Raw genomic sequence first — 15,456 nt, 5'->3', positions numbered from 1 at the left:
GTTATGAGCTTGTGGTGAACACGTATACCCTAGTTAATTTTCTCATCTTGATAACAACCGAAATTGACTTTTGTTTATTGATTACTTACTGAAGTCTTACAATTTGTTTCACAAATCCCCCCCTTTTTATTTCTTGTTTCTGGAAGTACTTTGGCTAATTGAATATAATTGTTGGTTAAAGTAAAGTCTAAACCATTTTCCTCGTGGGATCGACCCCAACCTACAAGTTGGGTTCTTTACTTGATAACGATCGCTTATACTTTTTTAGGGAGGTGTAATTTGAGCTTATCATGCGGCGCTTTTTAATTTTTTTTAACAAAAGCGACGGAGTACGACGGACTCCGTTATTTTATTTTAATTTTAATTATTTTTTATTTCTAAAAGGCGACGCAGTCCGTCACTTTTCTGGAAATTTTATTTTTGAAAAATCCTGAAAAGCGACGGACAAAACCACGATGTCCGTCGCTTTTCTGGAATTTTAAAAATAAATAAAACCCAGAAAAGCGACGGACAAAACCACACTGTCCGTCGCTTTTCCTGCACTATTTTTGACAGTAGCTGCTACCTGCAAATGCAATTCAATTCAATTCTACACTATTCAGCCCAATCAAATACACAATTATAAACAATCTAAACAAAACATAAAACAACAAACTTAAAATAACATTTAAAAGTATCTAAATCACAAATTAAAGACTTATTCGTTTCAAAATTTCAAAAAGTTCATAAATGTCCAGAGCTTTAAACTAGGGAGTGGGATCTATATAATCATCCTCATCACTCTCGTCGTCGGTGTCACTGGGAGCCGAAGTAGTAGGTCGATGAGCGAGGTTCATCACTTATTCTTTGATTTGCTGAATAGTCTCACTCATGCTTTCTTTTTGAGCTACTCTTCTCCGCTCTGACTCTACTAGTGCCGCTGTAAGTTTAGCTATTTGATCCGACATAGCAGCAATCTGAACACCGTTAAGTGTCTCGGCTTGACGTGACGATCCAATACCTTCTAAGCCTGACTGGTGTCATCTTACATTGTTTCGAGAGCCTAGACCATAGACTTTACCCTTGTGTGTCCCCCCTGCCACTTTTTCTTTCCAAATCTGGGTGGAAAGTTCAAGTGTCAATTGGACCGAACTATCTAGATTCTCAGCGACGTATTGATGAAAGTCATTATGCATATTAAATATAAAAATTGACATCAATATATATACATATCATAAATATATTCACTATTAATATATATTATTCTTATTAAATAACTTACAAAAGTTCGTTCGGCCCTTTCCTCCACCCACACATCCGGATCCGACTCATTTTCCTTCCTAACATTAGTCTTCTTGAAAACCTCCGGTTCAATGGGAGTGCGTCTCAATTCTTTTTCCTACAAATAAAAACTGAAATTTATAATGATATATATGAATCAACTAATTATTTATTTAAAAGTTTGAATTAGAACTTACCATCTCTCGTGCAATTGTTCCAACCGTCTTTGCACCTCCGGTGTGCAACGAGCCACCTTTAAGACTGTCTCTAGCCTTTTTGTCTTGATCTAATATTGCCTTAAACTTGTATGAGTTCCAATACTGACCCAATTCATCAAAAACATGAGGCAACATCCAACCGGGACGTTCACCACTATCCCGAACTTTCTTTAGCCAGCTAGACAGTCTGGTGGATGCCTTCCTCTCAAATGTGGTCCCAATGACCAAATTGCACCTCGACTCCCAAGTACACATAGTTAGTTTGAAAGAAATTGAATAACGTTAATTAGATCGATAGTAAAAAAAAGTAAAGTATACTAAACTTAACTAAAAAATATATACCTTAGAGTTATTAAATATCGCCTGGCGTATACTGTTTGGAATCTCGCTCCAAGAGTGATAAGCTTGTGTATAGAGTCTTCTAACACTGTCTTTTAAAGCCCGGATAGCATCCTTTGCAGGATTCCACCTGCAAAACACATAATAAATATGTTAGTTCATGAATAATATATTAAAGTATAAGAAATAAATAACAAAACAAACCTACGATGATCCATCCGGCTCAATCATGACTCTACTAAGTCTGTCTTTCTGGCCAGGAGCTAGAGCAGGCATCATATCATTTGGTGTAGCACTAGGTGTAGCTATAGACGAAGGTGATACATCAGGATGCATAAAACGCTGAGTCAATAGAGGCGTACCGGCCATAGCATCTGACTGCTCGCTACTAGAATCTCCAATCCTCATGGCAGATAACTGAGGAGATGTACCTGTGGGAGATGGAGTACCTGCCGATAAGGGTCATGCTCGACGAATAGCCTGTAAAGGTAGGTCCTCGTAGCGTCGTGAAGGTAATGCCTGTGACGTAGATGAAGCACTGACTGATTGATGGTAATTAGGATAATATTGCCGAGGATCCGCCGTACCAAACGGAATAGCAAATAAATGAGTATCATGGTTGATGCGCTCTGGCGCAGAAGAAATAGATCCTGCAATATCCTCAGCATCTATAGGTCTCCTAAACTTCTTCTTCTTAGCCTGTTTAGTCTGGCTAACTCCAAGATGCTCGCGATGTCTATCACCATCACCGCCTGATGACATATGTATGAAAATTTACATGTATAATATATATAAAAATCATAAATTAAATAAAATTAACAAAATACACTTACATATATATACTAGCTAGCTTTCATTCTACACTATTCCTCCTCGCTTGTTTTAATTCCATCATTCTCCCATTCTTCCTCCTCAGTTGTTTCATTTTCATTATCGTCCCATTCTTCATCATCAAATGATTCATTTTTCTCATTCTCTGATATTTCTTCCTCTACATTCAGTATCTCATCATCAGATACTTCTTCTAATATGTGTTGAGAATGTTGTAGTGTGGTTTCCAATTCAACATAAACTTGTTGTTGAACAATTGCAACATCATTTTGATAGGCCACACCTAAGACGTTGTCAATTTCAATTCTTCCCACATGATTACTTTTTATAACAACCTACCAATCAACTTTGTCTTTACGCAATGGATATGGAGGGTAATACACTTGTTTAGCATTTTGTGCAATAATGAAAGGATCATAACTTCTGTATTTCCTGGTGTGCTTAACTTCAATTATATTATGTTGATGGTCGACCTTTGTGCCTCTATGTGATGGGTCAAACCACTCACACCGAAATAATACAATCTTCTTCTTAGGCCAACCTGAATACCTCACTGCAATAATCTCTTGAATGACACCATAATCTTCAATAGTTTGACTAGTACCATCAACATCACCTTGTATGTAGACACCGCCATTATTTATTTTCTTGTTCCTAGAAACTTCTTCGGTTTGAAACTTAAAACCATTGACACAATGTTTATTCATTGTCAGTACTTGAGATTCAGGTCCAAGTGCTACTTCTTCACTATTGCAAATGTTGGGACACTTGAGTATTCATCGTAAACCTACGTGATTGTTATTTCAAGTAATATAATTTAGTATAACATGAATATATTATTAAATACTTAGTGATTGCACACTTACATAGTTCCTCAGCCATTTGGAAAATTTTGTATAGATGGCTTCATTACCCCATGTGTTTACGAACAAGCTGATCATTTTACATTCAAGTATTTCGTTAGTTAATGATCACTTCTTAGCATGTAATTTAATAACATATTTTTAACACTTATTTGAAATATGGTTGAATCTCTGGACAATTATGCAAAATATGTGTCACAGATGATTGCATTTCCATATCAGTGAAGCCTCGCTTTTCACACTTTTTAGATCCTCGACCATTTTGATTAAAATTTGATATCAGTGGAAATAAAGGATCAATATTGCCTTCATCATTGCGATTGGGCCTGTTTCTCCTACATGACACATCATCACCAAATTAATAAGAATAAGAATCACTAGTTTCTCTCCCAATATGACCTTGAACAAATGATCCTTCGATCCTTCCCCTTTGCTTAATCGTTTTCTTCGAACTGCCAATTTTTCTGCATGTATATATATATATATATGTTAATATATAAAAGACTTGGCTATATAACTTAGTGAATATTTCAAATGAATACATCCATCTTGTTTGAACCGGACATCCGATACGGGTCTCTTGTACAAGGTGAATTGGAAGATGCTCCATCACATCAAAAAAACCACATGGAAATATCTTCTCCAACTTAGTAGTAATAATTTCATACCTATCAATTTTCCTTCATTCATATCTGCCCGCTTTCCTAAATTCGAAGCATAGCCCTCTGGCATCCTCAAATTTTTAACCCACTCAATAATTTCACGTTTCTCATCCAATGTGAATGAAAAGCTGGCTTTGGGCTTAACTATTTTACCATTCTGTAATTCCTGCAGCCATAACTCTTTTCTCCTACAATATTCCTTTATGTCCATTCTAGCTTTTGGATTGTCTTTTGTCTTACCCTTAACATCCATCACTGTGTTAAACAAATTGTCGAAGTAATTTTTTTCAATGTGCATTACATCTAGATTATGTCGTAGCAGATTGTCCTTCCAATACGGCAACTCCCAAAATATGCTTTGTTTGATCCAATTATGTTCAACACCATATCCAGGAAGTCTAGAAGGTGAAGCTTATGTAACTTTAGGTAATTGAGAAACTCTCTCCCAAATTTGATGCCCTGTGAGTAATGGAGGTGGGGGGGTCACTTTCAACCTTATTTTTCCTAAATGCATTTTTCATCTTTCTAAACTCATGGTCCATTGGCAAGAACTGGCGATGACAATCAAACCATGTATTTTTTCTGCCATGCTTTAAAGTGAATGTCTTACTATTTTCCATGCAATACGGACATGTTAGCTTTCCAGCTATCATCCAACCAGACAACATCTCGTATGCAGGAAAATCATTAATAGTCCACATTAAAGAAGCACGCATAACAAAATTCTGCTTAGTTGATATATCATAAGTCAAAACACCTTCAAACCACAATTGTTTGAGCTCATCTATCAATGGTTGTAGAAAGACATCAATCAAACACAACCTCAATCTAACATTTCTTAGTTCACTAGCAAAATCAGGATATACATTATCAAAATGCTTCACCATCAGATGGATGAGACAAGACACCCGGCGGCCTTCTATATTCACGATGCCATCTCATATGTGGGACAGACCTCATCGATGCATACAACCTCTTTAACCTAGGAATGAGAGGTAGATAATGCATTGCCTGAACTGGGACCATCTTTCCAGCCGGAGTCCTCTTATAACGATCATGTCCACAAAACTTACAATTTTCTAATTCACTATCAATCTTGTAAAACAACATGCAGCCATTAACACAACAATGAATTCTATCATACGTCAATCCTAACTTGGACACCAATTGCTCTGCCTGATAGAAGTTCTTTGGTATGTTAAACTCCGGATTAACTAGTTCACCCAAAAGATCAGCCATTGAATCCATAGCCGCATTAGGAACATTCTAATCTAATTTAATATTCATTAATCAAACAGCAACTGACAAGGCAGAATGCGGACTCCCTTCACATAGTGGACGACTAGACTCTTCTAATTGATCATAAAAGTGTCTTGCTTCTTCATAGCTTCATCAAAATATTGTTCCGGTTCCATTCCACCTTGAACCCCAAAAGCATCATTGATCATTTCATGAACCCTATCATGTTCAACCCTAACCTGTTCAACCCTAATTTGGCCATGTGGTGCAACCATATTATATATATCCACAGGCATCGAATTATAAAACATACCATCCAATCCATCACTTTCTCCATGATCAATCCATACAAAATATCTAGGCTTAAATCCATTACGGTACAAATGAACCATAACTGTATCTGGCTTAAAAAAATTTAAGCACTTACATGCACTACAAGGACACCTAACCAATCCATTATTCTTGAAAATGTCAAGTGTCATTGTATGTTCAATAAAATTTCTAACACCGTCAATAAACTCAGGTTTCAAACCAGCATCACTTCCATAATGCATATTATACATCAACAAACGATGATCCATCTACAAATATATAGATATTCAATTATATTTATTATAATTACTTAAAATCCCAAATTCAAACTAGTAGTAGTCCTAAAACTAGTTTAGTATTGACTTAATCACATTATTTATTTTAACTTATTTAAACAACTTAACAACTTTAACTAGTTTAGTTTTGACTTAATACAACAACTAAATCCACCCACTAAATCACATTATTTAATTTAACTTATTTCAACAACTTAACAACTTTTTAACTTGAACTAGTTTAGTATTGACTTAATTCCAACAACTAAATCCATCAACAAAACCACATTATTTAATTTAACTTATTTAAACAACTTTAACTCTTGAACAAGTTTAGTTTTGACTTAATACGACACTAAATCCACCAACTAAACCACATTAATTAATTTAACCTATTTAAACAACTTTAACTCTTGAACTAGTTTAGTTTTGACTTAATACAACAACTAAATCCACCAACTAAACCACAATATTTATTTTAACTTATCTAAACAAACTTAACTTTTTAACTTTAACTACATTAGTTTTGACTTAATTCCAACAACTAAATCCATCAACAAAACCACATTATTTAATTTAACTTATTTAAACAACTTTAACTCTTGAACTAGTTTAGTTTTGACTTAATACAACACTAAATCCACCAACTAAACCACATTAATTAATTTAACTTATTTAAACAACTTTAACTCTTGAACTAGTTTAGTTTTGACTTAATACAACACTAAATCCACCAACTAAACCACATTAATTAATTTAACTTATTTAAACAACTTTAACTCTTGAACTAGTTTAGTTTTGACTTAATACAACACTAAATCCACCAACTAAACCACATTAATTAATTTAACTTATTTAAACAACTTTAACTCTTTAACTAGTTTAGTTTTGACTTAATACAACACTAAATCCACCAACTAAACCACATTAATTAATTTAACTTATTTAAACAACTTTAACTCTTTAACTAGTTTAGTTTTGACTTAATACAACACTAAATCCACCAACTAAACCACATTAATTAATTTAACTTATTTAAACAACTTTAACTCTTTAACTAGTTTAGTTTTGACTTAATACAACACTAAATCCACCAACTAAACCACATTAATTAATTTAACTTATTATCAAAGCTTACTATCAACACTAGATGGACACAAATCGATCTTGCAAGAAAATCAATTTTGTCATCAATAGGATCAACTAGTGTTGGTACTTATGCTTAACAAACACTTGATGGACACAAAAAAATTATCACAAAATTAAAGCTAAGTATCAATACTAGATGGACACAAACACATTATTGAAAATAATTGTACTTGAACTTTAGAAATTTAGAAGCACAACCTTATCTCCTACTTTGATGAAAGAAGCAATATAGTCTTGTATCAACTTTTTTGGATGTTGAGCTGCCTAAGTTGCCTAGCACGAAAAGTTTTAAAATTAGTTAAATATAAACTTCAAATCCAAGAATATTAGTTATATATATATATATATATTCAAGTTTTAATAAGTTGAAGTTTTCAATTGAAGTTCATATCTAATTTCTAAACTTAATTAGTTATATATTCAAGCTAATTAGTTCCAAGTTCAAGTTCTAATTTCAAGTTCAAGTCTAAGTTCAGCTTCAAATTCTAAGTTCACGTTCTAAGTTCAAGTTCAAGTTCTAATTTCAAGTTCAATTTCTAAGTTCAAGTTCAAATTCTAATTTCAAGTTCAAGTTCTAAGTTCTAGTTCAAATTCTAAATTCAAGTTCTAATTTCAAGTTCACGTCTAAGTTCAACTTCAAAAATAGGCCAAATGGTCTGGTGGACCCTTGTACTTGTATCTGTTTGTATTGTGAACCCTTCTACTTACCCTTTTGTCATCTGGACCACTGAACCCATCCAAACCCAACATTTTAAACACTTTTTTGATGTGGCATCCTATGTGGAAAGACTCCACATGGAGCGTGTGATACATACAAAGTAAGAGTGTGAGAAGCCTTAAAAAGGCACTAATGATCAGATTTTGACCTTTAAAGGCCATCTCTTCTTCTTTATTTTCACTCAACACCATTGTTGGACAATTTGAGCTTTTTCCTCCTCTTTTTCTCGATTTTGTCTCTTCAAATTTTCTCTTTTATTTTTGGAGCCTTTATCTTTTCCTTCGATCTACTCATCTTTTTTTTTATGTGTGATTCTATTGTATTTTTGTTGGTCTTCACGATGACGGTTCGATGTTGCTACTGTGGAATATATGATGAACTAAAGATATCAAGAACACCAACTAATCCTGGAAGAATGTTTTGGGGTTGCCAAAAATATTCATCCGGTAATAGGTGTGGTTTCTTCCGATGGGCTGATGCAAATGATTCAACATGCCAAGAACAATACATCATTAAGAATCCATCAACGAGTTCAGGGCAAGGAAGACAAGTAAGACATAGAAGACAAGGCAGGCAAAGAAGGCAAGGAAGACAAGGATCACACACTAGTATTGATATCACTGTTATTATGATTGTTGTTATTTGGTTTCTAGCCATTATTTTTAAGATATATTGATTTGTACTAGGTGTTATTTGATAATGAAATGGACTACATTTGCTTCATAAATCTGAATAGCAACTTCATTCAAACACAAATTCATACAGAAAAACAAAGTCTTCCCAATAACAACTTAACACAAATTCATATAGGCGCCATTCATATAAAAAACAAAGTCTTCCTAATAGCAGAACCAAAACAGTTGGGATCAAGTCATTAATCAAATTAAAGTTAGTTGGGATCAAGCCATTACGCTAAAGTAAGTAAAATCTAATGTGTGCCTTGAGTGCTTCTGTAACTCTCATCCCGTAGCTGCCTTTGAGTAATTTCAGCTCTTCCCTTCCACCTTAGTCCATTGGGTTTGTAACCAAGATCAATATTGGTAGGAGTTGAGCTTGACAATGTAGCACTATGTAATACCCTATCAGTATTTCCAGACTGAGAGAACAACAAAAATCTTAACTTAAAGATGAACTAATATCAATTAAAGCAATTTAATGTGTTTAAATGATAAAATACATACCCTCTTAGTTACACTACCACCTGATCCAAATAAGAGACCATAACCAGCTGTCTTTGCTTTTTTTGGTCTTGATTTCTTATATGCAAGAGTTGCACCACCTCTCAAAGTTGTGCTAGTCTTTCTTTTTTGGCCAGCTGCACTAGAAGTTGATTGTTGACTAATTAATTGTCTCACATCACTTGATGTAGCACTGGTAGGCCTTCCACCAGATGCCAAGGTAGTTGCAAGCCTCACACCACTTGATGAAGCATTTATAGGCCTTCTGGCACTAATTGGACCTGCACTTGGAGTGCAACCTGCACTTGGACCTGCATTTACACTTGACTGGCTTTCAGCAGTTGCAACATTTTTCTACAAACATATATTAAAGTCAAAAGTATAACAAGCGTAAAATTCAGTAACAAAGAGACATTAAAGCACAACTTACTAGCGTTAGACATCCTTTTTTGTTATGTCCAAAACCCTTGCACACAGAACATTTCATTTTTCTTCCCTTCCTTGTAGCCTTTCCAAACTTCTTCTTAACTGGCTCATCACTATCTTTTCTCCTATTTTTTCCTGGTCTTCCTGGCATAGCTGTAATTTCAGGTGGTTCAATGGCTGGTCTATCACTTTTTGGCCACATCTTCATGTTTGTCATAGGTTGAATAAACCTATTATATGCTTTCAGGTATGTTTCCTTCTTATACCAGTGATCAACAAATGTATCAACAACCCAATCCTTATAATGAATTGTTGTAAGTGCATGGCCACAAGGAATTCCCTTTAATTGCCATGACCTACAACTACACACCTTCTTTTTTAGGTCAACAACATGTTTATATGGTGGATCATGAATCTCAAAGCCAAGATCACCATTAAACTTTACCTCACAATTATCTGCAATTTCAGCATTTTTTCTAAGAATATCCATAGCCATTGGTGCTACATCAGTAATCCATTTTTCTGAAAATTTTCTCATATGATTCATTCTTTCCATAACTTTGACTCTTATTTCCTCTAGCATAGTGATTATTGATTTGAACCTAGCACCTAAAATCCAACTGTTGAAAGTTTCACACATGTTGTTCTCAACCACATCACAATTGCTATGCTCTTTAAAATATGCCCTACACCATGCTTCTTTGTTATACTTTAACAAAGCTTCTACAATGCATACTCCTAACTCACTCAAGTCATCAAGTTTGGACTGTAAAAGTACCTCAAATGATGCCCTGGCAACCTGCCAGAATTTTCTTCTCCTTTCTTCACCCTTCCGGTCTTTCTTCCAGTTTGCACATATATGCCTAGCACACCATCTAATTTCAGCATTTGGCAATACATCAATAAGTACAAGATGTAGACCCTGTCAAACAAAAATAACATTTGACATACAACAATGTTAAATATCAATTACTCCAAAAATGAAAAAATAAATTTAAGAAATAATATAGTAATACCTTCTGCATATCAGACATCACTGTTAGTCCTTCACCTTCTGTAAGCTCCAAATCATGTTTGATGCACTTGAGAAACCAAGACCATGTGTCCTTGGTTTCTTTATCAACTACTACCCATGCTATAGGGTACATCTGATTATTTCCATCTGATAACAGTTCACCTTTACATACACTTTTAAGAAATGCACCATCTATTCCAATAATCCTTCTACACCCTTATTTCCATCCAGTTTTAAAGGAACCAAGACAAATATAGATGCTCATAAACACCTCTTTTCCTGAAATTGTTTTCTTGGATGTCCTAATAGATACAGTAGCTCCAGGATTTGTGGTCTTTAATTGCTCAGCATAATCATACAACCTAGCAAACTCCTCTCTGAAATCTCCCATATTGTCATTCATAACTCTCAGTTTTGCCTTTCTACAACTTGTCTTACTAATATACAAACCATACTACTTTTGTATCAAAGACTGAATCTGATGTAGTTTGATGGTAGGCTCACTCATAATCCTCTCCTTGTAATGTTTACTAATCCAAATGGGGGTACACAGTTTGTTTCTTAGTTCTTTTAAAACACTTATGGACAGGAAAATATGTTTTAACACTGAAGTTTTCCAGTGTTATCATCAATACTTCCAAGAATATGCCAAGGACAAACCCTTTTTTATTACACTTTTGCCCTTATCCTTTCCTTCTCATTAAGTTTCAACTTAATATTAACACCCTTCTGAATAGAATAAGTTTGCAGTGCCTCTCTGAACTCAATGTGATTCAAAAATACCATATACAGTTGAAGTAAAACCTTTTTAGCAGTTGGATCAAAGTAGATCTTTGTACTTTCCTTCCTAGGTGTTGGATCTACCACTTCATCATTCTCAACAAGATCCCCTTCATCTTCACTAATGTCACTACGAGGATCTGAGCTATCAAAATAAGGGTCATCACCACTCAAATTGCCTTCAAATCTCTCCATCCTCTCCTTATAAATGTCTTCAAAACCAGCATCTATACCTACAGGACCAAATGGTATCTCATCTAGATTTACTCTATTTGTCTTCTCTTTAACTTGTTCTTGAATATTAGACTACCTAGTTGAAGCAACTCCTCATCCAAATCACTCAAATCATCAATATTTTCATCAACATTATAGAGTGAATCAGAATCAGAATGTTCTTCAACTCTATGGGTAGGGGCTTGTTCTTCAACTAAAGGGGACTGATCTTCAACTAAATGGGACTGATTTTGGTTTAAATCCCTATTTTCATTTTCATCAAATGGTTGAGATGAACACACATCAATCCTATTTATTTGTGGGGAGGATGACAGATCAACCCTATTTTTGTGTGGGGAGGAGGACACATCAACATTATCTTGTTGTGGAGATGAGGACACATCAGCATTTGTGCTAGGCAATACAAGTATCTCCTCAACTACTAAAGGTATACTAATGGGATGTACAACATATACATCAACAAAATCAGCACCCTTCAAACTATTAAGAAAGTTTAAAATATCATAATCAGTATTTAACATGTAAAAAGTACCCTTCTTGTTTACTCTACATCCAAATGTCTCAACATTTTCAACACCCAATTTCAGTGCTATTTTATGAAACAACATAATATGCAACTCATCTACATCTATATTAATCTTTTCAACACTAGTGATTCCATTGGCATACCTTAAAGTAGGATCAGATACAAAACATCTCCCATAGTGAAATTGAAATGTCACTATAGTTAAAGTCATTACCTTACGATGCTTGTAAAGTAAAAAAAATAACTACAGTTAAACCATAAACTTACCATGACTATGACTGTAACACAAAAAGGCCTAATTTTTTGAAGGAAATAATGAATTGCTGTAACAGTGGACCACTAACACTATCAATACACAAGACAATTGACCAAAAATAAAATATTAATTTTAGTCAAAATTGAGATTTTATGAATAAACCCTAGAATCTTCTTGAATTCACGAAATATGCCATTGAAGTCACTCGAAGTTGTATATCAACTAAGAAAGCATATTACATGAACATTACACCCAAACAAAAGTAAAATCCCCAAAAAAATTCAGAAAATCAAATGACAATCGACCCTAAATCAAACAGATACGCACGAGAAAATGAAAAAAAATCAGAACTAACGCAAAAGGCAAGAACTTACAACAAAAATCGGAGTGGAACTGAGCTTCAACTGAGCAAAGGTTTGGAAAATCACAGATGAATGTGTTGTTAGTGGAGAAATCGTGGAGAGGAGAAAAGGAGAAGTGGAAAAGTCGTGAAGGTTTGGAAAATTTCACCGGGGTTGGACTATTTTTAGTTTAACGTGAGTCATTTGCCACGTGGAACATAATATCATACGTGAATTAATTTTTTTTTCTTTTTGGCCAACGTGTACATGTTTGTGTAACACGCACCATACCACAACAAAAAAAGTGTTTAAAATGTTGGTTTTGGATGGATTCAAGGGTCCAAATGACAAAGGGATAAGTACAAGGGTCCATAATACAATCCTATACAAGTACAAGGGTCCACCAGACCATTCTGCCTTCAAAATTTGCTTTGTTTGGTCTAATTAAGTTCAATTAGTTCAAGATCTATAAAGTTAAAGCTTAATTAATTAATCAATACTAATTAATAAATTCCTCACCCACTTACCTAGCTATCCTAATCTCTCAAAACTCAATTATCTATTTTAATCTTCTATCTACGTAATAAGAAAAATAAAAGTACCACATATCAACAGAAAAGCATCACACAAAAAAAAAATTGAATTTGAAAAATAAATCTGAGTATTTCAAATCTATATTTTGTTTTTTTTTTAAAAAAGTTATAATAGAAGTATTTTCGAGTTATCACATTTCATCATCAAAATAATTTTCAATTTGACTGTTTTCTTAAAAATATTATCTCAAATTATTTTAGATAATTTGATAAATAGTTATGTAAAAAACTATCAATTGACATTTAAAAAAAAAAACACTGAAAGAAGAAGACTTAAAAATGATCACTACTCCCACTTTTCTCTTCTTTTTTTAAAATTCTTACGGATAATTAAACTCTTACTCATAGAATCTTCAATCATAAAGAAAGTCACAATATCTAAAGAGCTCATATTATTAATGTAATATTTTAGGTTTATTGGTTGTTTTTTTTCTTTTTATCATATTATGAGATTATTTTGGTTTAAATTTGTATTTATTGTAGTGTTTGATTTTGGATGTTGGAGCTAACTATAACAATGACGATAAATTAAATTTAAAAATGTCATAACAAAAAATAAAATAATTAACGAAAGAAGAAGAAGAAAGATAGTTTTCCCGAGTCATTTTTAATCAGTCGATTGGTTTGGAAATTTTGAACTATTCGGTTAACTATAGTAAATCAGTTGATGGGTAAACTTTAGATAATTAATTTAATTTGTGACTAATGAGCTAAGTCTATAATTTATTTAATATCTTATACCATTTGTCCTATATATATTAAAATAAGCTAATAGAGTTTAATATAGTACTAGTTATTGTACAAGCCAATTGCGGCTTGAATTCTCGGATAAAAGGCTGAGGCGTCAACAAGATTTCATTCTTGCAATATTATACATGGATAGTGGGTATATGACATTATTGGAGTTGAGAAAGAAACAAAAAGTATTAGAATTTTAATGTTAAGAGTTGCAGTAGTTGTAACATTTTGGGACTTAACTTGAGGATAAATACGTTTAAGGTATTTATGACCCAATCATTACATAATGATTATGTCGTATCATTGGGCCTTGATTATCATTATTATTGAGTGGGATAGTGAATATAGGTTGAAACATAGGAATAGATTTATTCAGCAATTTGTTTTGCTGGTGCGCCAGTGGTTTTCCATGTAAGAATTATTATTAATTATTTCTTACTTATGGCTCAAGTTTACTTGTAACTCAAGTAATACCATAAATAATATTTAATAAGAAATAGATCTCGTCCGTACATTGATTACTTGATGGACGTACCAGATTAAGTCATAACCTATATAAATTGGTCCTCCCTCCACCCATTAGGGTTATCACATATTCTCTACAATAATTACATCGTTGACGGTTGTGGTAACGTAAGGTCAGGGCAAGGAGGTAGAAACCAATTTACGACTAACGCTTCCGCTTCTCTCAATGATGATGTATTCCGCATCATGTATGTGCCCCTAACGATCTCTATGTAAGATTATCGTGTTCAAGATCCTGAAAGCATTTAATCTTACATGTGTCATCAGAGCCTGGATTGTTTGAACTGATAATCATCAGTGTATAAAACAAGCATATTTAGAAAAATTGCATGAGGGATGGATCCAAAATTTTCAGTGAGGATGGTCTCAAAAATTTTCGCCATTATTGATAATATTTGGAAGACTAATAGTAATTTTAAATTCATGCTTACAATACAGTATGTTGATGCAAAGTAATGTTTAACTGAGACTTGAGAAACTTTTTGCCTTAGCCAATAATTGATGTCCTAATAAACTTTTACACGAGGATATTGAAATATTAAAGCGCCATTACTGATAATTTTTTATAAGCTATCTTATGATTTATTAAGAGCAAGGGGTCAATGGTTAAACAACTAATGCTTGTTAATTAGGTTATCATCACTCGTGAAAAGTTTAAAATTGATGTTTGCAACCCCATAACGTAATAATTATGTGTTATTTTAGATTGTGCAATAAATTAAAGTGGTCGTTATACTAAGCAATAAATAATATGTGTGTATTTAGTGCAATATAGTTTGTTAGTCACCAAAGTGGCCACAGAGAAATTAATGTCTATACATATAATATTTATGATCACTTGATGCATGTATTATGTTTCTATAGTTTGTTAGTCACCAAAGTGGCCAATCTATACTGTATATTTTTATATGCACAAAATTTTATGATATTATGTGTGCTTTGTATTTGTATAGTTTGTTAGTCACCAAAGTGACCAAA

General features: G+C 33.5%; 1 protein-coding gene across 1 annotated transcript in view; it reads left to right on the top strand.

Annotated features, from left to right (window-relative positions):
• Nucleotides 1-12,711: 12,711 nt before the first annotated feature.
• The window catches only part of LOC107060293 (uncharacterized), a 3,865-nt gene continuing 1,120 nt past the window's right edge, over nt 12,712-15,456 (top strand). Inside the window, exon 1 of the mRNA XM_015308011.1 lies at nt 12,712-12,775. Within this exon, the coding sequence (XP_015163497.1) occupies nt 12,712-12,775 (64 nt within the window). The remainder of the gene's footprint in view (nt 12,776-15,456) is intronic.

The sequence above is a fragment of the Solanum tuberosum genome, unplaced genomic scaffold, assembly GCF_000226075.1.
Source record: "Solanum tuberosum cultivar DM 1-3 516 R44 unplaced genomic scaffold, SolTub_3.0 scf00074, whole genome shotgun sequence".
In the NCBI taxonomy this organism is placed as follows: domain Eukaryota; kingdom Viridiplantae; phylum Streptophyta; class Magnoliopsida; order Solanales; family Solanaceae; genus Solanum; species Solanum tuberosum.
The sequence above is the reverse complement of the archived record's forward strand: the minus strand, read 5'-3'. Positions and strand labels throughout refer to the sequence as shown.